This window comes from Oncorhynchus kisutch, unplaced genomic scaffold (genome assembly GCF_002021735.2).
Source record: "Oncorhynchus kisutch isolate 150728-3 unplaced genomic scaffold, Okis_V2 Okis06b-Okis10b_hom, whole genome shotgun sequence".
Lineage (NCBI taxonomy): Eukaryota > Metazoa > Chordata > Actinopteri > Salmoniformes > Salmonidae > Oncorhynchus > Oncorhynchus kisutch.
This window is the reverse complement of record NW_022261983.1, coordinates 2,313,508-2,339,851: the sequence shown is the minus strand read 5'-3', so window position 1 is coordinate 2,339,851 and position 26,344 is coordinate 2,313,508. Positions and strand designations below refer to the sequence as shown.

Here is a 26,344-nt window from a genome sequence, read left to right as displayed (position 1 = left end):
CTTTCACTTCCTCTGCTCCACTTTAACACACTCCTTCCCTCTCTTAAAGACAATGTCTATTCAATAGAGCATGGAGACTCTTTCACGCTCTCTCCTCCTCTCAGTTAACATACTCTCTCTCCTCCTCTCAGTTAACATACTCTCTCTCCTCCTCCTCCTCCTCTCAGTTAACATACTCTCTCTCCTCCTCTCAGTTAACATACACTCTCTCTCCTCCTCTCAGTTAACATACACTCTCTCTCCTCCTCTCAGTTAACATACTCTCTCTCCTCCTCCTCCTCCTCTCAGTTAACATACTCTCTCTCCTCCTCTCAGTTAACATACACTCTCTCTCCTCCTCTCAGTTAACATACACTCTCTCTCCTCCTCTCAGTTAACATACACTCTCTCTCCTCCTCCTCCTCTCAGTTAACATACACTCTCTCTCTCTCCTCTCAGTTAACATACTCTCTCTCCTCCTCTCAGTTAACATACTCTCTCTCCTCCTCCTCTCAGTTAACATACACTCTCTCTCTCTCCTCTCAGTTAACATACTCTCTCTCCTCCTCTCAGTTAACATACTCTCTCTCCTCCTCTCAGTTAACATACTCTCTCTCCTCCTCCTCCTCCTCTCAGTTAACATACTCTCTCTCCTCCTCTCAGTTAACATACTCTCTCTCCTCCTCTCAGTTAACATACTCTCTCTCCTCCTCTCAGTTAACATACTCTCTCTCTCCTCTCAGGTAACATACTCTCTCTCCTCCTCTCAGTTAACATACTCTCTCTCTCCTCTCAGTTAACATACACTCTCTCTCTCTCCTCTCAGTTAACATACACTCTCTCTCCTCCTCTCAGTTAACATACACTCTCTCTCCTCTCAGGTAACATACACTCTCTCTCTCTCCTCTCAGTTAACATACACTCTCTCTCCTCTCAGTTAACATACACTCTCTCTCCTCCTCTCAGTTAACATACACTCTCTCTCCTCTCAGTTAACATACACTCTCTCTCCTCTCAGTTAACATACACTCTCTCTCTCTCCTCTCAGTTAACATACACTCTCTCTCTCTCCTCTCAGTTAACATACACTCTCTCTCTCTCCTCTCAGTTAACATACACTCTCTCTCTCTCCTCTCAGTTAACATACACTCTCTCTCCTCCTCTCAGTTAACATACTCTCTCTCTCCTCTCAGTTAACATACACTCTCTCTCCTCCTCTCAGTTAACATACACTCTCTCTCCTCCTCTCAGTTAACATACTCTCTCTCTCCTCTCAGTTAACATACACTCTCTCTCCTCTCAGTTAACATACACTCTCTCTCCTCCTCTCAGTTAACACTCTCTCTCTCCTCTCAGTTAACATACTCTCTCTCTCTCCTCTCAGTTAACATACTCTCTCTCTCTCCTCTCAGTTAACATACTCTCTCTCCTCCTCTCAGTTAACATACTCTCTCTCCTCCTCTCAGTTAACATACTCTCTCTCTCCTCTCAGGTAACATACTCTCTCTCCTCCTCTCAGTTAACATACTCTCTCTCTCCTCTCAGTTAACATACACTCTCTCTCTCTCCTCTCAGTTAACATACACTCTCTCTCCTCCTCTCAGTTAACATACACTCTCTCTCCTCTCAGGTAACATACACTCTCTCTCTCTCCTCTCAGTTAACATACACTCTCTCTCCTCTCAGTTAACATACACTCTCTCTCCTCCTCTCAGTTAACATACACTCTCTCTCCTCTCAGTTAACATACACTCTCTCTCCTCTCAGTTAACATACACTCTCTCTCTCTCCTCTCAGTTAACATACACTCTCTCTCTCTCCTCTCAGTTAACATACACTCTCTCTCCTCTCAGTTAACATACACTCTCTCTCCTCCTCTCAGTTAACATACACTCTCTCTCCTCTCAGTTAACATACACTCTCTCTCTCCTCTCAGTTAACATACACTCTCTCTCCTCCTCTCAGTTAACACTCTCTCTCTCTCCTCTCAGTTAACATACTCTCTCTCTCTCCTCTCAGTTAACATACTCTCTCTCTCTCCTCTCAGTTAACATACTCTCTCTCTCTCTCCTCTCAGTTAACATACACTCTCTCTCCTCCTCTCAGTTAACATACACTCTCTCTCCTCCTCTCAGTTAACATACACTCTCTCTCCTCCTCTCAGTTAACATACACTCTCTCTCCTCCTCTCAGTTAACATACTCTCCCTCTCTCCTCTCAGTTAACATACTCTCTCTCTCTCCTCTCAGTTAACATACACTCTCTCTCCTCCTCTCAGTTAACATACACTCTCTCTCCTCTCAGTTAACATACACTCTCTCTCTCTCCTCTCAGTTAACATACACTCTCTCTCTCTCTCCTCTCAGTTAACATACACTCTCTCTCCTCTCAGTTAACATACACTCTCTCTCCTCCTCTCAGTTAACATACTCTCTCTCTCCTCTCAGTTAACATACACTCTCTCTCCTCCTCTCAGTTAACATACACTCTCTCTCCTCCTCTCAGTTAACATACTCTCTCTCTCCTCTCAGTTAACATACACTCTCTCTCCTCTCAGTTTACACTCTCTCTCCTCCTCTCAGTTAACATACACTCTCTCTCTCTCCTCTCAGTTAACATACACTCTCTTCTCTCTCCTCTCAGTTAACATACACTCTCTCTCTCTCCTCTCAGTTAACATACACTCTCTCTCTCTCCTCTCAGTTAACATACACTCTCTCTCTCTCCTCTCAGTTAACATACACTCTCTCTCCTCCTCTCAGTTAACATACTCTCTCTCTCCTCTCAGTTAACATACACTCTCTCTCCTCCTCTCAGTTAACATACACTCTCTCTCCTCCTCTCAGTTAACATACTCTCTCTCTCCTCTCAGTTAACATACACTCTCTCTCCTCTCAGTTAACATACACTCTCTCTCCTCCTCTCAGTTAACACTCTCTCTCTCCTCTCAGTTAACATACTCTCTCTCTCTCCTCTCAGTTTAACATACTCTCTCTCTCTCCTCTCAGTTAACATACTCTCTCTCCTCCTCTCAGTTAACATACTCTCTCCTCCTCCTCTCAGTTAACATACTCTCTCTCTCCTCTCAGGTAACATACTCTCTCTCCTCCTCTCAGTTAACATACTCTCTCTCTCCTCTCAGTTAACATACACTCTCTCTCTCTCCTCTCAGTTAACATACACTCTCTCTCCTCCTCTCAGTTAACATACACTCTCTCTCCTCTCAGGTAACATACACTCTCTCTCTCTCCTCTCAGTTAACATACACTCTCTCTCCTCTCAGTTAACATACACTCTCTCTCCTCCTCTCAGTTAACATACACTCTCTCTCCTCTCAGTTAACATACACTCTCTCTCCTCTCAGTTAACATACACTCTCTCTCTCTCCTCTCAGTTAACATACACTCTCTCTCTCTCCTCTCAGTTAACATACACTCTCTCTCCTCTCAGTTAACATACACTCTCTCTCCTCCTCTCAGTTAACATACACTCTCTCTCCTCTCAGTTAACATACACTCTCTCTCTCCTCTCAGTTAACATACACTCTCTCTCCTCCTCTCAGTTAACACTCTCTCTCTCTCCTCTCAGTTAACATACTCTCTCTCTCTCCTCTCAGTTAACATACTCTCTCTCTCTCCTCTCAGTTAACATACACTCTCTCTCCTCTCAGTTAACATACACTCTCTCTCTCTCCTCTCAGTTAACATACACTCTCTCTCTCTCCTCTCAGTTAACATACACTCTCTCTCTCTCCTCTCAGTTAACATACACTCTCTCTCTCTCCTCTCAGTTAACATACACTCTCTCTCCTCCTCTCAGTTAACATACTCTCTCTCTCCTCTCAGTTAACATACACTCTCTCTCCTCCTCTCAGTTAACATACACTCTCTCTCCTCCTCTCAGTTAACATACTCTCTCTCTCCTCTCAGTTAACATACACTCTCTCTCCTCTCAGTTAACATACACTCTCTCTCCTCCTCTCAGTTAACACTCTCTCTCTCCTCTCAGTTAACATACTCTCTCTCTCTCCTCTCAGTTAACATACTCTCTCTCTCTCCTCTCAGTTAACATACTCTCTCTCCTCCTCTCAGTTAACATACTCTCTCTCCTCCTCTCAGTTAACATACTCTCTCTCTCCTCTCAGGTAACATACTCTCTCTCCTCCTCTCAGTTAACATACTCTCTCTCTCCTCTCAGTTAACATACACTCTCTCTCTCTCCTCTCAGTTAACATACACTCTCTCTCCTCCTCTCAGTTAACATACACTCTCTCTCCTCTCAGGTAACATACACTCTCTCTCTCTCTCTCAGTTAACATACACTCTCTCTCCTCTCAGTTAACATACACTCTCTCTCCTCCTCTCAGTTAACATACACTCTCTCTCCTCTCAGTTAACATACACTCTCTCTCCTCTCAGTTAACATACACTCTCTCTCTCTCCTCTCAGTTAACATACACTCTCTCTCTCTCCTCTCAGTTAACATACACTCTCTCTCCTCCTCTCAGTTAACATACACTCTCTCTCCTCTCAGTTAACATACACTCTCTCTCTCCTCTCAGTTAACATACACTCTCTCTCTCCTCTCAGTTAACATACACTCTCTCTCCTCCTCTCAGTTAACACTCTCTCTCTCTCCTCTCAGTTAACATACTCTCTCTCTCTCCTCTCAGTTAACATACTCTCTCTCTCTCCTCTCAGTTAACATACTCTCTCTCTCTCTCCTCTCAGTTAACATACACTCTCTCTCCTCCTCTCAGTTAACATACACTCTCTCTCCTCCTCTCAGTTAACATACACTCTCTCTCCTCCTCTCAGTTAACATACACTCTCTCTCCTCCTCTCAGTTAACATACTCTCCCTCTCTCCTCTCAGTTAACATACTCTCTCTCTCTCCTCTCAGTTAACATACACTCTCTCTCCTCCTCTCAGTTAACATACACTCTCTCTCCTCTCAGTTAACATACACTCTCTCTCTCTCCTCTCAGTTAACATACTCTCTCTCTCTCCTCTCAGTTAACATACTCTCTCTCTCTCTCCTCTCAGTTAACATACACTCTCTCTCCTCCTCTCAGTTAACATACACTCTCTCTCCTCCTCTCAGTTAACATACACTCTCTCTCCTCCTCTCAGTTAACATACACTCTCTCTCCTCCTCTCAGTTAACATACTCTCCCTCTCTCCTCTCAGTTAACATACTCTCTCTCTCTCTCCTCTCAGTTAACATACACTCTCTCTCCTCTCAGTTAACATACACTCTCTCTCCTCCTCTCAGTTAACATACACTCTCTCTCCTCTCAGTTAACATACACTCTCTCTCCTCTCAGTTAACATACACTCTCTCTCTCTCCTCTCAGTTAACATACACTCTCTCTCTCTCCTCTCAGTTAACATACACTCTCTCTCCTCCTCTCAGTTAACATACACTCTCTCTCCTCTCAGTTAACATACACTCTCTCTCTCCTCTCAGTTAACATACACTCTCTCTCTCCTCTCAGTTAACATACACTCTCTCTCCTCCTCTCAGTTAACACTCTCTCTCTCTCCTCTCAGTTAACATACTCTCTCTCTCTCCTCTCAGTTAACATACTCTCTCTCTCTCCTCTCAGTTAACATACTCTCTCTCTCTCTCCTCTCAGTTAACATACACTCTCTCTCCTCCTCTCAGTTAACATACACTCTCTCTCCTCCTCTCAGTTAACATACACTCTCTCTCCTCCTCTCAGTTAACATACACTCTCTCTCCTCCTCTCAGTTAACATACTCTCCCTCTCTCCTCTCAGTTAACATACTCTCTCTCTCTCCTCTCAGTTAACATACACTCTCTCTCCTCCTCTCAGTTAACATACACTCTCTCTCCTCTCAGTTAACATACACTCTCTCTCTCTCCTCTCAGTTAACATACACTCTCTCTCTCTCTCCTCTCAGTTAACATACACTCTCTCTCCTCTCAGTTAACATACACTCTCTCTCCTCCTCTCAGTTAACATACTCTCTCTCTCCTCTCAGTTAACATACACTCTCTCTCCTCCTCTCAGTTAACATACACTCTCTCTCCTCCTCTCAGTTAACATACTCTCTCTCTCCTCTCAGTTAACATACACTCTCTCTCCTCTCAGTTTACACTCTCTCTCTCCTCTCAGTTAACATACACTCTCTCTCTCTCCTCTCAGTTAACATACACTCTCTCTCTCTCCTCTCAGTTAACATACACTCTCTCTCTCTCCTCTCAGTTAACATACACTCTCTCTCTCTCCTCTCAGTTAACATACACTCTCTCTCTCTCCTCTCAGTTAACATACACTCTCTCTCCTCCTCTCAGTTAACATACTCTCTCTCTCCTCTCAGTTAACATACACTCTCTCTCCTCCTCTCAGTTAACATACACTCTCTCTCCTCCTCTCAGTTAACATACTCTCTCTCTCCTCTCAGTTAACATACACTCTCTCTCCTCTCAGTTAACATACACTCTCTCTCCTCCTCTCAGTTAACACTCTCTCTCTCCTCTCAGTTAACATACTCTCTCTCTCTCCTCTCAGTTAACATACTCTCTCTCTCTCCTCTCAGTTAACATACTCTCTCTCCTCCTCTCAGTTAACATACTCTCTCTCCTCCTCTCAGTTAACATACTCTCTCTCTCCTCTCAGGTAACATACTCTCTCTCCTCCTCTCAGTTAACATACTCTCTCTCTCCTCTCAGTTAACATACACTCTCTCTCTCTCCTCTCAGTTAACATACACTCTCTCTCCTCCTCTCAGTTAACATACACTCTCTCTCCTCTCAGGTAACATACACTCTCTCTCTCTCCTCTCAGTTAACATACACTCTCTCTCCTCTCAGTTAACATACACTCTCTCTCCTCCTCTCAGTTAACATACACTCTCTCTCCTCTCAGTTAACATACACTCTCTCTCCTCTCAGTTAACATACACTCTCTCTCTCTCCTCTCAGTTAACATACACTCTCTCTCTCTCCTCTCAGTTAACATACACTCTCTCTCCTCTCAGTTAACATACACTCTCTCTCCTCCTCTCAGTTAACATACACTCTCTCTCCTCTCAGTTAACATACACTCTCTCTCTCCTCTCAGTTAACATACACTCTCTCTCCTCCTCTCAGTTAACACTCTCTCTCTCTCCTCTCAGTTAACATACTCTCTCTCTCTCCTCTCAGTTAACATACTCTCTCTCTCTCCTCTCAGTTAACATACTCTCTCTCTCTCTCCTCTCAGTTAACATACACTCTCTCTCCTCCTCTCAGTTAACATACACTCTCTCTCCTCCTCTCAGTTAACATACACTCTCTCTCCTCCTCTCAGTTAACATACACTCTCTCTCCTCCTCTCAGTTAACATACTCTCCCTCTCTCCTCTCAGTTAACATACTCTCTCTCTCTCCTCTCAGTTAACATACACTCTCTCTCCTCCTCTCAGTTAACATACACTCTCTCTCCTCTCAGTTAACATACACTCTCTCTCTCTCCTCTCAGTTAACATACACTCTCTCTCTCTCTCCTCTCAGTTAACATACACTCTCTCTCCTCTCAGTTAACATACACTCTCTCTCCTCCTCTCAGTTAACATACTCTCTCTCTCCTCTCAGTTAACATACACTCTCTCTCCTCCTCTCAGTTAACATACACTCTCTCTCCTCCTCTCAGTTAACATACTCTCTCTCTCCTCTCAGTTAACATACACTCTCTCTCCTCTCAGTTTACACTCTCTCTCTCCTCTCAGTTAACATACACTCTCTCTCCTCCTCTCAGTTAACACTCTCTCTCTCTCCTCTCAGTTAACATACTCTCTCTCTCTCCTCTCAGTTAACATACTCTCTCTCTCTCCTCTCAGTTAACATACTCTCTCTCTCTCCTCTCAGTTAAGATACTCTCTCTCTCTCTCCTCTCAGTTAACATACTCTCTCTCCTCCTCTCAGTTAAGATACTCTCTCTCTCCTCTCAGTTAACATACTCTCTCTCTCCTCTCAGTTAACATACACTCTCTCTCTCTCCTCTCAGTTAACATACACTCTCTCTCCTCCTCTCAGTTAACATACACTCGCTCTCCTCCTCTCAGTTAACATACACTCTCTCTCCTCCTCTCAGTTAACATACACTCTCTCTCCTCCTCTCAGTTAACATACACTCTCTCTCCTCTCAGTTAACATACTCTCTCTCTCTCCTCCTCTCAGTTAACATACACTCTCTCTCTCCTCCTCTCAGTTAACATACACTCTCTCTCTCTCCTCTCAGTTAACATACACTCTCTCTCTCTCCTCTCAGTTAACACTCTCTCTCTCCTCCTCTCAGTTAACACTCTCTCTCTCCTCCTCTCAGTTAACATACACTCTCTCTCTCTCCTCTCAGTTAACATACACTCTCTCTCTCCTCCTCTCAGTTAACATACACTCTCTCTCTCTCCTCTCAGTTAACATACACTCTCTCTCTCCTCCTCTCAGTTAACATACTCTCTCTCTCCTCCTCTCAGTTAACATACTCTCTCTCTCCTCCTCTCAGTTAACATACTCTCTCTCTCCTCCTCTCAGTTAACATACACTCTCTCTCTCCTCTCAGTTAACATACACTCTCTCTCTCTCCTCTCAGTTAACATACTCTCTCTCTCCTCTCAGTTAACATACTCTCTCTCCTCCTCTCAGTTAACATACTCTCTCTCTCCTCTCAGTTAACATACTCTCTCTCTCTCCTCTCAGGTAACATACACTCTCTCTCTCTCCTCTCAGTTAACATACACTCTCTCTCTCTCCTCTCAGTTAACATACACTCTCTCTCTCTCCTCCTCTCAGTTAACATATACTCTCTCTCCTCCTCTCAGTTAACATACACTCTCTCTCTCCTCTCAGTTAACATACTCTCTCTCTCCTCTCAGTTAACATACACTCTCTCTCTCTCCTCTCAGTTAACATACACTCTCTCTCTCCTCTCAGTTAACATACACTCTCTCTCTCTCCTCTCAGTTAACATACACTCTCTCTCTCTCCTCTCAGTTAACATACACTCTCTCTCTCTCCTCTCAGTTAACATACACTCTCTCTCTCTCCTCTCAGTTAACATACACTCTCTCTCTCTCCTCTCAGTTAACATACACTCTCTCTCCTCCTCTCAGTTAACATACACTCTCTCTCTCCTCCTCTCAGTTAACGTACACTCTCTCTCTCTCCTCTCAGTTAACATACACTCTCTCTCTCCTCTCAGTTAACATACACTCGCTCTCTCCTCCTCTCAGTTAACATACACTCTCTCTCCTCCTCTCAGTTAACATACACTCTCTCTCTCTCCTCTCAGTTAACATACTCTCTCTCTCCTCCTCTCAGTTAACATACACTCAGCCACTTTATTCAGCTGCCATGTTGTTCTCCCTGGCACATCATGGACACAGTATGTGTTCTGGAGTAAAACAAGCTGCCAAGGTCTGTTCTGATTGGAAAAACATGGTAACTGTCTTTCTCACACATCGCACCTGTCAGCGCATCACTGAAAACCAGACACAACAACAAACCCTTGCCAACAGCCTTGTTTCAAGACCAGAGTCAAGATGTCTTACCAAAAATAGACAGGATGTGTTTTTGTGTGTGTACATTGACTAAATCCCTCATCACTAAATGACTCATGTTGCATCTCTCTCTGCCAGGAGGGGTTATGAAGATGGAGGTAGACTGTGAACTTGATAACATGGCTTGAAACAAACAGCTCTGCTTTAGCCAACTTGTCTTGCCAAGTTTACAAGGCAATGTATTTTGTAATTCAGAAACAATCACAGGTTCACTAAATTAAATTACTCCCGTTTCGGGTTTGACACCATGGTCGTCTTTTGTGCAGCATCGGCCCTTTTCCCCATGACATCACATGTTCCATCCAGTCATCACATGTTCCATCCAGTCAACACAAGTCATCACATGTTCCATCCAGTCATCACATGTTCCATCCAGTCAACACAAGTCATCACATGTTCCATCTAGTCAACACAAGTCATCACATGTTCCATCTAGTCAACACAAGTCATCACATGTTACATCCAGTCAACACAAGTCATCACATGTTCCATCCAGTCAACACAAGTCATCACATGTTCCATCCAGTCAACAAGTCATCACATGTTCCATCTAGTCAACACAAGTCATCACATGTTCCATCCAGTCATCACATGTTCCATCCAGTCAACACAAGTCATCACATGTTCCATCCAGTCAACACAAGTCATCACATGTTCCAACCAGTCAACACAAGTCATCACATGTTTCATCCAGTCAACAAGTCATCACATGTTCCATCTAGTCAACACAAGTCATCACATGTTCCATCCAGTCATCACATGTTCCATCCAGTCAACACAAGTCATCACATGTTCCATCCAGTCAACACAAGTCATCACATGTTCCATCCAGTCAACACAAGTCATCACATGTTCCATCCAGTCAACAAGTCATCACATGTTCCATCTAGTCAACACAAGTCATCACATGTTCCATCCAGTCAACACAAGTCATCACATGTTCATCCAGTCAACACAAGTCATCACAAGTCATCACATGTTCCATCCAGTCAACACAAGTCATCACGTTCCATCCAGTCAACACAAGTCATCACATGTTAATGGTTGCATTTGACTTGACAGTGTCTAAGGCTGCTGTGACTGAGTATAAAGTGGAAGCAGGAGACAGAATACTAATATTCACCTGTAGAAGGTCATCACTCAGCACCTCAGTCTTCTCAGCTCTGTGGAGGAAAACACAGAGGTCAAAGGTCAGATAGGCAGACATAATAGGGCATAATATCTCTCTCCACTTCTCCATCTCTGAGCCAATACTACGACAGGTAATGAAGACTAGCCTGTCTTACTGATTAGGGGCAAGTCATAGGTAACGTCATAGCTAACGTTGCACTTTATTTCTCTAGACAACGCAGCCGGCAGCCCTACAGCAACAAAAGACTTTCTGCTATGCTATGAGTGGTCTGGGCCTGGGTCGACGAGAGAAAGGCAGCCTTCAGGAAACTCACCCTGGACTACCCTGCACAACAAACATCACAAGTAGACCTAACTCACTCATACACACCGACACTCCACACCTCTGCCTGTGGCTGTTTCCAGGGAGAGGGCCTGTTAGATCCTACCCCTGTTAGAACACACACTTCCTGTTTCCTGAATTCCAGCATTTGTTATGGCAACAGCAGGAGGTGAGAGGTCTGTTGATGTCTCAAACATGTAATACCCACCAGTCAACTTGTATGTTGGAGGAGAGAGAGGAGTGGAGAGTTTACTGACATTATTCCAAAACCAAAATGCACTATCCCATACAGCTGGGGTTTCAAGGGTTTTCTTGGCACTGTGACAGACTTAAAGCCATTCAAATGTTCTTGAGACCCAATAAGCAAAAACTGTTCGTCGACGCAATCTAGCGTTCAGCAACAACGAATCAGGTGCAAGAGAAACCCATATTGATCTTCCTGATCCACCTTTTGGGAAACACAGCCTACCAATCTTAACACCATAATTCACTGTGGAAAGAAATAACAGCCAATATTCTCCATAGACCTATCCCTACATCTGTAATAACACACAGTTCCCTTTAATCCAGTGGAGTGGTGGTCCCTGCACTAGATTTTCCCAGCACTTAACAAAAGACAGACCTAAAGTTTGTTGCGAAGTGAAGTGATCATTAGCTCACCATTTATAGGGTTCTGATAGTGAAGTGATCATTAGCTTACCATTTATAGGGTTCTGATAGTGAAGTGATCATTAGCTCACCATTTATAGGGTTCTGATAGTGAAGTGATCATTAGCTCACCATTTAGAGGGTTCTGATAGTGACGTGATCATTAGTTCACCATTTAGAGGGTTCTGATAGTGACGTGATCATTAGCTCACCATTTAGAGGGATCTGATAGTGACGTGATCATTAGCTCACCATTTATAGGGTTCTGATAGTGAAGTGATCATTAGCTTACCATTTATAGGGTTCTGATAGTGAAGTGATCATTAGCTCACCATTTATAGGGTTCTGATAGTGAAGTGATCATTAGCTCACCATTTATAGGGTTCTGATAGTGAAGTGATCATTAGCTCACCATTTAGAGGGTTGTGATAGTGACGTGATCATTAGCTCACCATTTATAGGGTTCTGATAGTGAAGTGATCATTAGCTCACCATTTAGAGGGTTGTGATAGTGACGTTATCATTAGCTCACCATTTAGAGGGTTGTGATAGTGAAGTGATCATTAGCTCACCATTTAGAGGGTTGTGATAGTGACGTTATCATTAGCTCACCATTTAGAGGGTTGTGATAGTGAAGTGATCATTAGCTCACCATTTAGAGGGTTGTGATAGTGAAGTGATCATTAGCTCACCATTTAGAGGGTTGTGATAGTGAAGTGATCATTAGCTCACCATTTAGAGGGTTGTGATACTGCTGAGCCGGCAGGATGGCTACAGAAACTTAGGTCCTCCCCACTCACACGTGTGCACGTACAGGCACACACACCATCTTCCCCAGAGGGCACTCTCCTCTTACTGGAGTCTGGGCCAACAACCTACAGTAATGCTCATTGGGATCAATTAACCCCCTCACACACACACAACATCTCTTACCTAATACTGTTGTAACCCAGTGAAAGAATACCTTACTATACCCTGCACATTACTGTACCAAGCCCCTGCTTTACTGTAAATGGTACCGCTGGTACACCAAATAGAAACTGTGTCTATGATCTATCCCACTGAAAGTAGCAGAATTGTATAAAATGGATAGTTCAGCGATTTTACATGTTTTCTCCCTTACCTAAAAAGCAGTCTATGGACAAGGAGTGACTGAAATCTAATCAAATCAAATGTATTTATATAGCCCTTCGTACATCAGCTGATATCTCAAAGTGGTGTACAGAAACCCAGCCTAAAACCCCAAACAGCAAGCAATGCAGGTGTAGAAGCACGGTGGCTAGGAAAAACTCCCTAGAAAGGCCAAAACCTAGGAAGACACTTTGGTTTTTGTTAAATCGCTGAACCATCCCTTTAATTGGTGAAGTTTAAAATCAACCAGAGAGACTAGGGATGGATATATCTTAATCTGTAAAGGCCACATAAATCAAGCCCTGATATCATCTAGACCAGACAAATGACAGCTCAAACCAGAATATCCACACAGACCATGCAGTAAAGTGTCTCGTTACTGAGAAGACATGGCCATTGGTTGGCCTGGGGAGGTAGGAGGCTAAGAGCTGAACAAAAACATATATAATGAATTAGCATTGATTTGAGCTAGAATAGCTGCATTGAGCTAGTAGGCATTATTCTAAGAATAGACATCTTGATTGCATTGCTACAGTCAGGACCCTGGGAGAAGAGAGACTATAACACTGAATAAGAAATGAAACATATGTAGAAAGATCAGACCAATCGACTCATCAGAGTCACAACCACCCCATACATCCACTTCTCAGGTCATTCAATTTAGCTTCATTTCAGCTTACAGTGAGTAATAGTTACATATAGACTTGGGTTAGAAAGACATCTCTGCCTCTTTATTTACCTGATCCACGTATTGAGCCCCACGGCTTTGTTACAGAGACTCTCTGTCAAGCTTCTAAACAGGAACCCCCTGCTCTCTGTCTATCAGGTTGGTTATCTATCCATCCAGTCACTGGAACATGTTAGCCAGTGTCTGCTGAAGAGACTCTGTTCTGGGGGTAAGTTTAAATGCCTCAGGGCAACATGGTTATGGATAAACTGAGGGGTTGTGGGCTTGGTGGTGCAGCAGTCGTGCACCAGCAAAGACCTAATCAAGCCTATTCATCTCATTATCTCTTGTGGTTCAACAACTCTTTACACTGTGGTCTACATATTCAACTACTCTTTACACTGTGGTCTACATATTCAACAACTTTACACTGTTGTCTACATATTCAACAACTTTACACTGTTGTCTACATATTCAACAACTTTACACTGTTGTCTACATATTCAACTACTTTACACTGTGGTCTACATATTCAACAACTTTACACTGTTGTCTACATATTCAGCTACTCTTTACACTGTGGTCTACATATTCAACAACTTTACACTGTTGTCTACATATTCAACTACTCTTTACACTGTGGTCTACATATTCAACTACTTTACACTGTGGTCTACATATTCAACAACTTTACACTGTGGTCTACATATTCAACAACTTTACACTGTTGTCTACATATTCAACTACTTTACACTGTTGTCTACATATTCAGCTACTCTTTACACTGTGGTCTACATATTCAACTACTTTACACTGTGGTCTACATATTCAGCTACTCTTTACACTGTGGTCTACATATTCAACAACTTTACACTGTTGTCTACATATTCAACTACTCTTTACACTGTTGTCTACATATTCAACTACTTTACACTGTGGTCTACATATTCAACAACTTTACACTGTTGTCTACATATTCAGCTACTCTTTACACTGTGGTCTACATATTCAACAACTTTACACTGTTGTCTACATATTCAACTACTCTTTACACTGTGGTCTACATATTCAACTACTTTACACTGTAGTCTACATATTCAACAACTTTACACTGTGGTCTACATATTCAACAACTTTACACTGTTGTCTACATATTCAACAACTTTACACTGTGGTCTACATATTCAACAACTTTACACTGTGGTCTACATATTCAACAACTTTACACTGTGGTCTACATATTCAACAACTTTACACTGTTGTCTACATATTCAACAACTTTACACTGTGGTCTACATATTCAACTACTTTACACTGTGGTCTACATATTCAACAACTTTACACTGTGGTCTACATATTCAACAACTTTACACTGTGGTCTACATATTTGGTGATGCAGTACTGTATCTCAGAGCTGCTATGTCCTCAGAGATAATACATAGCAACAGTGTTATTATTGCAGTATACTACACATACTTTAAGCTTGGTAACAGAAATGAAGATATGGAGGAAAGGAATGCAAAACAGACTGACCACATTAGCCAGTAACATACTGCTGCAGTTTGACAAGTGTAGGAAATAACTGCTGATGCTCTTATCACTATGCTAACCTGTAACACATATAGGCTCACCACATACACAGATACATATAAACAGACATGCACTGGTGTACACACACACACACACAAACATAGGCTACTCACACACATACACAAGTACAACCCCCTCCCCCTCCACACACACACACACACACACACACACACACACACACGTGTAGGCCAATCCCACGCATACACACAAATATATATTAAATATAAACACATACACGAGTGTGCTCAAATACACATACAAAAACACATGTAGACTACTCACACGCACACACAAAACACATACAACCCCTTCACGCAAGCACACACACACACACAGTGACCTCCCATTGACTCAGGTCTGCAAACTACATTACAATCTCTGATTTAGTGTATCACAGACATGATGAGTATTCCAGCAGTCTTTCACCAGACCATAGGCACAGTGAGGGAGGTGTTCTACAGCTTCACCACTCTGGTGAAATACAAAGACCCTAAATCATTCACTGGAAACGACAGAGGGACACTTTAAAAGTCTTTGTTCAGTGTTATGTGAACATATCTACAGTAAAACTAATCAAGCCTAAATTAATACTGGTATACTCATCTATGGGCCGATTCTTTTAACAATCATTTCATACCTTGAATTACATTGAGACCCAATCACATACAGTGGGGAGAACAAGTATTTGATACACAGACGATTTTGCAGGTTTTCCTACTTACAAAGCATGTAGAGGTCTGTCATTTTTATCATAGGTACACTTCAACTGTGAGAGACGGAATCTAAAACAAAAAATCCAGAAAATCACATTGTATGATATTTAAGTAATTAATTTGCATTTGGTTTTCCACAGCGGAGATTTGTATAAACCTTGCTGTCTTGCTGTTGGACCTAGATTAGCTCATTGTTATGGATGTATCCAAATAAATGTCACTAGAAAACAGTGTAAACAAATGCAAATGCAGCTAATTTGCAATTATTCTGGTTGCACTGTTTGCCGTGACTGTAAATTAGCCGTAGTTGGTTAGCTAGCAATCAAGGGATAAGAACGTTTGCATTTGGAACATTTAGAATGAATGAATGACTGGGTCGCGTACATAGATACAGTACTAAAAGACTTAGCGACTGGGTCGTGTCTCTGGCAACCAAACCGATAGAACGAACAGACTTAGGTTTGTGTCGGGACTATATCTCGTAGAAGGATGAAATAGTATGAATAAATTCATTAAAAATATTTTGGGGGATGAAAATATGTCCATAATTATTTGAATATGTTCGGTTTGGCACGGTTTGCTAACGTGCCAATATATCCCCCAAACACCGGCTTCGAGGGTATTATCACTTCAATAAACACACTACTATTGAACCTACTAAATCAAATAGACAAGCATTGACTACCAAAAGAGTATTACTGGTACAAACTTTAGCCTTGCTTGGCAGGGTTATGGAGTTACTATGAAGACACAGGGCTGGGAACGAGACGACAGTATGACTAAACCCAAACAGTGGTTCCTTCCTCCTTTTTTATTTACGACAGTGTAGCTCAGTGACATCCACAGCACCATGCTGTCTCCTGGCTGACCAAGCATGGAAACGCTTACTCGATAAAACCTCCCCGTGCCCCAGCCTGGCCCGCCTGTCCTTTCCGGAGACAGACAGAGAGGCCCTCATCACCAGGGTGGTGACATACAGAGGGAAGATTGATATGAATCATTACACCATTAGAACACCACCCTCCACATTGTCCCCATCGACTCCGGAAAAAGCTTTTTTGTTTTGTGCAAAAAGTTAGGACTAAAAGTTAGAGGTAAAAGTTAGGAGTAAAAGTTAGGGGTAAAAGTTAGAGGTAAAAGTTAGGACTAAAAGTTAGAGGTAAAAGTTAGGAGTAAAAGTTAGGGGTAAAAGTTAGGGGTAAAAGTTAGAGGTAAAAGTTAGGGGTAAAAGTTAGGGGTAAAAGTTAGGGGTAAAAGTTAGAGGTAAAAGTTAGGGGTAAAAGTTAGGGGTAAAAGTTAGGGGTAAAAGTTAGGGGTAAAAGTTAGGGGTAAAAGTTAGGGGTAAAAGTTAGGGGTAAAAGTTAGGAGTAAAAGTTAGGGGTAAAAGTTAGGGGTAAAAGTTAGGGGTAAAAGTTAGGGGTAAAAGTTAGGACTAAAAGTTAGGAGTAAAAGTTAGGGGTAAAAGTTAGGGGTAAAAGTTAGGGGTAAAATGTATTCGTATTATTTTGAGTTGTGTTTCCCTGGTCACTATATTACATGTAGGTATGCGTAATACATACTTTTTTGCATTGATCAAACGGTTTCTCTTCACCACTCTCATCAAAACTACTTTTAGTTTGAGATGTTCATTCATATTAGTTTGTGATATTCATAGATTCGCAACAAACCTCTGCATAAATCACACCTCATGCAACTCCTGTGTTCAGCCAACTGTTTGTGTGAAAAGTATTTTGTTTGGTAGGCCTACCAGGCAGTCCCACTGGCAGCAGGCCCACAGGAATGTGAAAGTATAGTAGTTCTGCCAAAAGTGGGTGGCAGCATGCAGGTCAGTCTACACTGTGTGTATCCCAAATTACAGCCTATTCACTTTATGTCTTTTCCAACAGTCTTGAAGGAGTTCTGACATATGCTGAGCACTTGTTGGCTGTTTTTCCTTCACACAGTGGTCCGACTCATCCAAAACCATCTCAATTGGGTTGAGGTCGGGGGATTGTGGATGCCAGGTCATCTGATGCAGCACTCCATCACTCTCCTTCTTGGTCAAATAGATCTTACACAGCCTGAAGGTGTGTTGGGTCATTGTCCTGTTGAAAAACAAATGATAGTCCCACTAAGTGCAAACCAGATGGGATGGCGTATCGCTGCAGAATGCTGTGGTAGCCATGCTGGTTAAGTGTGGCTTGAATTCTAAATAAATCACTGATATTGTCACCAGCAAAGCACCCCCACACCATCACACCTCCTCCTCCATGCTTTACGGTGGGAAATGCACATGCAGAGATCATCCGTTCACCCACACAGTGTCTCACAAAGACACGGAGGTTGGAACCAAAAATCTCAAATCTGGACTCCAGACTAAAGGACAAATTTCCACCTGTCTAATGCCCATTGCTTGTGTTTCTTGGCCCAACCAAGTCTCTTCTTATTATTGGTGAACTAATAGTACTGGTTTCTTTGCAGCTATTTGACCATGGAGGCCTGATTCACACAGTCTCCTCTGAACAGTTGATGTTGAGATGTGTCTGTTAAACTCTGTGAAGCATTTATTTGGGCTGCAATTTCTGAGGCTGGTAACTCTAATGAACTTATCCTCTGCAGCAGAGATAACTCTGGGTCTTCCTTTCCTGTGGTGGTCCTCATGAGAGACTGTTTCATCATAGCGCTTGATGGTTTTTGTGACTGCATTTGAAGAAACTTTCAAAGTTCTTGAAATGTTCCTCTTCCTCTGTTGTTTCTCTTTGCTTATTTGAGCTGTTCTTGCCATAATATGGACTTGGTCTTTTACCAAATAGGGTTATCTTCTGTATACCACAACACAACAAAACTGATTGGCTCAAATGCATTAAGGAAAGAATCTCAAATATGAAATATATTTTTATTTGTTTAACACTTTTTTTGGTTACTACATGATTCCATATGTGTTAATTCATAGTTTTGATGTCTTCACTATTATTATACAATGTAGAAAATAGTACAAATAAAGAAAAATCATTGAATGAGTAGGTGTTCTAAAACTTTTGACCAGTAGTGTGTGTATATGTATGAATGTATATACCTGTGTATGTATGCATGTATGTGTGAATGTATATATGTATATACCTGTGAATGTATGCGTCTCTTTCGGAGGGGTTGGGTTAAAGGTGGAGGTCAAGTTTCGGTTGGACCATGTGGTTAATTGACCAATGAGAGCCCTATAGGGCCTGGTCAAACAGGCACTATAAATGGAATAGGATGCCATTTGGAACACATCCTCTCTAGCTGTCAGCCTGCCCAGCTGTGTTTACAGCTATGTCCCAATATATGGAAAAGACTGGATAGGCAATCAAGGCCTCTTACTTAAACTCTAATGACTATTACAGACAGGGTAAAGTTATTCTATTCCTAATGATAATAAACAGACTTAATGATAATGGATTGTATTTATAACACTTTACATTATGAGGGGGAATGTAAACCCCATCATCCACTATAGCAGGGGTGTCAAACTCATTCCATGGAGGGCCTAGTCTCTGCTGGTTGTTGTTTTTCCTTTCAATTAAGCCCTAGATAATCAGGTCAGGCGATTGTCTTACTAACCAGGACCTTAATTCTTCAATCCAGACACTCGGCCCTTCGTAGAATGAGTTTTACACATGTACACTGTAGGCTACCAGTGAGAAGTACTCATCCATTAGAGCTTCAATAGTTATTCCAGAGGATCTACTACTGGAGGATATAGTGTGTAGTACTTATGGTCCATAGAATATCCTAATGTGATAATACTGTTGCTCAGTGGACATCAGCAGAGACTGAGGGACAACAGTGGTGTTAGCTCAGTGGACATCAACAGAGACTGAGGGACAACAGTGGTGTTAGCTCAGTGGACATCAACAGAGACTGAGGGACAACAGTGGTGTTAGCTCAGTGGACATCAACAAAGACTGAGAGACAACAGTGTTAGCTCAGTGGACATCAGCAGCGACTGAGGGAGAACAGTGGTGTTGAGCGCCTGAGGGCAACCCCTGTAGGGTCAGAGGGAGAACAGTGGTGTTGAGCGCCTGAGGGCAACCCCTGTAGGGTCAGAGGGAGAACAGTGGTGTTGAGCGCCTGAGGACAACCCCTGTAGGGTCAGAGGGAGAACAGTGGTGTTGAGTGTAGGGTCAGAGGGAGAGGGGGCACCATGCGGAAGCAGTGTGGGATGGGGGCTGCACAGTGCCTGGGTGGATGGATGGGGATTCCCCCTTTACATGGGAGTTGGCTATAAACATGACAGTCAGTGTTTTAACATCATAGCACACAAGCTATATACAAATCAAATCAAAATGTATTGATCACATACACATGGTTAGCAGATGTTAATGAGTGTAGCGAAATGCTTGTGCTTCTAGTTCCGACAGTGCAGTAATATCTAACAATTCCACAACAACTACCCAATACACACAAATCCCAGTAAAGGAATGGAATAAGAATATGTACATTTTAATATTTGGATGAACAATGACAGAGCCGCATAGACAAGATACAATAGATGGTATAACATACAGTATATACATTTGAGATGAGTAATGCAAGATAAGTAAACATTATTAAAGTGGCATTATTAAAGTGACTAGTGATCCATTTATTAAAGTGGCCACTGATTTCAAATCTGTATGTAGGCAGTTAGTGATGGCTGTTTAACAATCTGATGGTCTTGAGATAGAAGCTGTTTTTCAGTCTCTCGGTCCCAGCTTTGATGTACCTGTACTGACCTCGCCTTCTGGATGGTAGCGGGGTGAACAGGCACTGGCTCGGGTGGTTGTTGTCTTTAATGATCTTTTTGGCCTTCCTGTGACATCAGGTGCTGTATGTGTCCTGGAGAACAGGTAGTTCGCCCCTGGTGGAGCGTTGTGCAGACCACACCACCTTCTGGAGAGCCTTGCGGTTGTGGGCGGTGCAGTTGCTGTACCAGGCGGTGATACAGCCCGACAGGATGCTCTCAATTGTGCATCTGTAAAAGTGTGTGAGGGTTTAGGTGACAAGCCACATGTCTTTAGCCTCCTGAGGTTGAAGAGGCGCTGTTGCGGCTAATCAATCCCACTCCTGTTGTGTCGTCTGCAAACTTGATGATTGAGTTGTAGGCGTGCATGGCCACACAGTCATTGGTGAACAGCGAGTACAGGAGAGGGCTGAGCACGCACCCTTGTGGGGCCCCAGTGTTGAGGTTCAGCGAAATGGAGATGTTGTTTCCTACCTTTACCACCTGGGGGGCGGCCCGTCAGGAAGTCCAGAACCCAATTGCACAGGGCGGGGTTGTCCACAATACACTAATTACATCATGGTTAGACCAGCATTTGGTTAGACCACTAGTTAGACCACCATGTTTACTTTCTTCCCACACCACGTGTAGGCCTAACAAATCAATCCATATAGGACGCATGTAGCCTACCATTTAGAAGTTAACATTTGTCAGGCAAACTATTCCGACATCATATCCACATCAGGTTGTGACTATAAGCTTTTTAATTACACGTTCATGTATTCATTATAAAAGTTATTCATTGTAAAAGTTATTATGTTAGGCATATCTTTCTTATATTATCACATTTAATTGGTATCAATCCATTTTTGAGCACTCATATGTGGCCCAACACTTCTGACACAGCCCACTGAGATGAGATAAAACTCACAGAGGCTGGCTATGGTCAGGAGAACGATTTGTGATAGAGAGATATGTATCATAACACGGTTAGTGACAGTTTGGTCATGCCATCACAATTACAACTGCCAACCTGTCTCAGCGGCTACACTGTAACTACAAAGTTACAATGTAACTACAATGTAGCCTAACAACAATGCAACATTACTGACAAAATAAATGACAGCAATGACTGCAACACTGCAAAAGAAAATGCCGCCGGAGCCCACTAAATAATAGTAGGCTACACTTGTATTTATCCAAAATACTTTGCCTACCTTCCAACTGTTTGGTTGGCGAGCTGTTTCATGCGATTAAACTGTTTCTTCATGTTTGCGTCCTTGCTCCACCGTATCCAACAAGTTTCAAAAAGTTGCAAGGCCCCCTCTATGATCCTTTTAGAAAGCAAGTCCAGAAGTTGATCTAGGTCGCTGCCATTGTATTTCTGAAAACGTTACGTTGACTCTGCTGCTCGTCGCTGAATAGGTGTTGTTGGAGCGTTCTAATAAGAATCGATTGTCATTCCCCGCAATGTTTTTTCCTCTTACAAAGTGAATAGGCAATTACAGGACACAGCCCCGTTCAGTTTTCGCTCTTTCCATTTTCACTTTGTAGGCTACTCCTATAACCCAAATGCTGTGCTGAACAGTGGTGTGTAAAAGGAGGAAGTGCAATTCACTTCCCTACTGTAGGCTAGCCTGCATGGCCCGCTAGTGAGTGACATGTGATACCTTGGTAAAACAACCCTGTCGAAGTGACACACTTATAATGGACAATTATGAGTACGAAAAAAACGGACAAAACAATGTGTAAAGCGAATGGTTTGAGATGCATTAACGGCTTTCTAACTGTCACGCGGTTTACTATAGGGTTAAAAGGGCTTATCCACCTATGTGATTCAACAGCAGCACACAATAGGCTTTACAATACCTTAGCTACAGTAGAGGTCAGTGAAACTATTTCTCTATGGACATTTTTGCTTTTTGAAATTGGTAATGCCATTATGTCCACCCAGGGATGTGCTCAACATGATGTAAACAATGTTTCTAATCAGTGACTAGGAAGTCAGGCTTACAAAATCATACTCTCCAGTCATTAAATCAAGAGCACTATGGCCATACAATATGTTATTACAATGTTCTTATAATATAAAATGTTATGTTACAACAAATGTATTATTACAGTTCAGTGATATGAATGCCACATGGTGACTGAACTTTAATTACTGTTAATAGTATGTATGTATAAGTCTAACAGATCTCTTGATGTGAACTTCATGAGGTGTTTCATATGGCCATGGATGGAATCAAAGGAAATTGCCACCCTGTCATTCATCAGTTGTATGGATTGAGGTAGGTATGGTGAGCTGATACTAGATCTATGCTTGGGGGGTAATACCTGGAGCCTTCAATGTCTGCGGTCATTTCCAGTGTTCTGCTGCTCCCTTGTGGCTATTTGCATGACATGCATAACAGGCCTTCTCACAGAATGAGTGTTCAATGTGCATATGTCTTCATTGACTTTGACAAGAAACATAGCATGCCCATATGCATACATGTGTATTTTAAAAGCATTGCTATAGACATAAAATGATATGAATCATGTATTTTCACATTGTGGGGGACGTAGCCCCTTAGGACACTGTCACTAGCCAGCCACCACCAGGTACTCAACCCTACACCTTAGAGCTGCCCTATACTCATAGAGTCATTGAACACTGGTCACTTTAATAATGTTTACATACTCTTTTGCCCTTTTATATATATATATATATATATTCTGTATTCTAGTCAAGGCTCATCCTATATAACTACTGCTGCACACACCTTTTCTATTCATATACTGTCCATACTGTCTATTCACACCAACTATTTATATTCCGGACTCTCATTGCTCGCTCTGATCTTTCTAAATGTCTTGTTTTCCTCCTTCTTTTTCCTTTTTACATTTGCTTGGCACCAGTGATGTACTGGGCCGTACGCACTACCCTATGTAGCGCCTTACAGTCAGATGCCGAGCAATTGCCATACCAGGCGGTGATGCAACTGGCCAGGATGCTCTTGATGGTGCAGCTGTAGAACGTTTTGGGGATCTGGGGACCCATGCCAAATCTTTTCAGTCTCCTGAGGGGGAAAGATGTTGTGCCCTCTTAACGACTGTCTTGGTGTGTTTGGACTATGATAGTTTGTTGGTAATATGGACACCAAGGAACTTGAAACTCTCGACCCGCTCCACATCGGCCCCGTTGATGTTAATGGGGGCCTGTTCGGCCCGCCTTTTCCTATAGTCCACGATCAGCGCCTTTGTCTTGCTCACAATGAGGGATAGGTTGTTGTCCTGGCACCACACTACCAGGTCTCTGACTTCCTCCCTATAGGCTGTCTCATCGTTGTCGGTGATCAGGCCTACCACTGTTGTGTTGTCAGCAAACTTAATGATGGTGTGGGAGTCGTGTTTGGCCACACTGTCGTGGGTGAACAGGGAGTACAGGAGGGAACTAAGTACACAGCCCTGAGTGGCCCCAGTGTTGAGGATCAGCGTGGCAGACGTGTTGTTGCCTACCATTACCACCTGGGTGCGGCCCTTCAGGAAGTCCAGGATCCAGTTGCAGAGGGAGATGTTTAGTCCCAGGGTCCTTAACTAATGGTAACAGCCATCATTCTATTGATATACCAACATCTTTTAACACTTACATTTGTATTACATGATCTATTAAATACTTTAATTGACTTATTAAATTGACTTAAATTCTGTTAGTTGTCGGTAATCTGCCACTGTGGTCGTGGTCACTGAGTTCAGGTCCATTCTGACATTCAAGGTATTTATTATAACTGACCCTATGTGGTCCTCCCCCCACTCCTCTCTTCATGATGTGGTGTGGGCGTGTGGCGTATCTCATCCTGACCCTATGTGGTCCTCCCCCCACTCCTCTCTTCATGATGTGGTGTGGGCGTGTGGCGTATCTCATCCACAACCTTATCTAGTGAAACAACCTACAGATTGAAACAGCTAGCACGGATAATCCACTGACAGTCCATCATCTATTTGATTTGCATTCCCTTTCAAGATTGTTTGAACAAAATCAGATGTGTAATTGTCTGGTTTAGTCTGACACATGATTGCTGTTTTTGCCTCAGCTCTATAATTAGATGGTCATTTGATGTGTAAGCCTGGGCCTACTTGGCTGATAAAAACCCATCTAGAAAACAGAAACAGTAGTTTAGGTTGATGCATAAAAACAATGAACAGTTCAGTCAATGAAGAGGGTGGTTCGCACATAAGACAAACTCGGAAATATGATGTGGTACTTGGCTCTAATAAAGAGGGTATAGCCTACTAAAAGCTCTAGTCTAAGACTACAGAACAGAGCGTCACCCTCTGGTGGTGTTGAAGGACAGCTAGTGGTACAGTTGGCTTCTTGGTCTTCTAGGCAACCGTCTGTCTACTTCAGATTGGCAAAAAATACCTAGAAATGTCCAGAGAAATACAAAACATCACTCTTCTTTTACTGTTTGGATATGGGTTTTCATTCGCTCAATTACGCCATAATAACAGAGCTAGACTATTCATTTCCAATGGAGCCCAAAGTGCCAGTTTAACTATCAACGTTCCCCTGTCAGACAGGCTCGTGGTGTTTCTGAGCAGGGGTCATGTCCAAGTGGTGGGGCTCTTCAGCCTTATAGTAGTCGATAAGTACTGTTACTATACAAGAGGCACACTCCACAGGTGCTGCTCAGGTAAAGCTATGACAACCACATTTTTATCAATCAACTTACCTGTCAACTTTATTAAAGATTAACTGTCAGATAAATCAATGAAACTGGTAATTTAAGTATGAATCAGAAAATTCAACTCTGGTTCCAAAAGTGAAGAGTTTGAAGGTATTTACTTATTTGTAATTGAATGTCTTCCTTCAATGGGATGGTTTATTTTAAAAGGGAAAGTTCAGCGATGTTACATAATGATATTTGTTTACATACCTTTGTTTTTTGAGTTGTTGAAATGGATCTTTGAAGACGTGCCCACAGTTTCATAGAAATTTGTTTGAATAATGTGACTTTAAATTAAATGCTATTTTTTTTAAATTAAAGCTGTTTCCATTCTTACAGTCTTATTGGAGGACAAAATATACTTCAGGAATGAAAAGACTCCTCAGACTCAAGTCACATTCTTGATGTTTGGTGGAAAACGTTCATCCTATCACGTGAAATTCTCCCTTCTAGGAAGTGAAATATTTGTGCCTAAGATAACATATTTCGTCATTACATTCAATACACTATAACTCCCCCACCAAGACGGAAAGACAAACAAGTATCAGGAAAGATCAACAAGTTATGAGCTTAATATCAATGTCAAATGATTAGACCATTTAACATTGAGCCAACACTACATCCATTGTTTTGGTCCTTGCTGTTTCCCAGAAAATTATGTTTCTCACCTGACCTTTATTTTATTAAGGCATAATATTATAATTTATGGTATGTGGTGGTATAATTTAGAGGTTTATATTTTCTGACCTTGAACATTATTTGATGGCATATGAACAGGGCCAGGAGTTTTTCCTAACCCGGTGACATGACCAGGAAAACCTCCAGATTCTATTTATACATAAGGTGGTCAGGAAAACTCATAGCTCTATATGAAACCTATAACCTTAAAGTATAGTGGCTTATGAAAGTATTCACCCCTCTTGGCATTTTTATTATTTTGTTGCCTTACAACCTGGAATTAAAATAGATTTTTGGGGGGTTTGTATCATTTGATTTACACAACAACTATCACTTTGAAGATGTATAATATTTTTACTTGTGAAACAAGTCAATACTTTGTAGAGTCACCTTTTGCAGCAATTACAGCTGCAAGTCTCTTGGGGTATGTCTCTAGAGGCTTGGCATATCTAGCCACTGGGATGTTTGCCCATTCTTCAAGGCAAACCTGCTCC

The 26,344-nt window shown here is 42.2% G+C and overlaps 1 protein-coding gene across 6 annotated transcripts in view; it reads right to left on the bottom strand.

Moving 5' to 3' along the window:
* Window positions 1–22,087, bottom strand: part of arhgap17b (Rho GTPase activating protein 17b) — a 64,635-nt gene extending 42,548 nt beyond the window's left edge. For 3 of the 6 annotated variants that reach the window (XM_031813836.1, XM_031813837.1, XM_031813835.1), the window contains exons 1-2: window positions 21,681–22,085; window positions 10,668–10,707 (exon numbers count right to left, since the gene is read on the bottom strand). In XM_031813836.1, coding sequence (XP_031669696.1) covers window positions 10,668–10,707; window positions 21,681–21,733 — 93 coding nt within the window. In that variant the 5' untranslated portion in view covers window positions 21,734–22,085. Of the gene's footprint in view, window positions 1–10,667; window positions 10,708–21,680 lie in introns of all 6 variants that reach the window. The other 3 variants (XM_031813833.1, XM_031813834.1, XM_031813832.1) reach the window with 2 other exon arrangements.
* Between the last annotated feature and the right edge of the window lie 4,257 nt (window positions 22,088–26,344).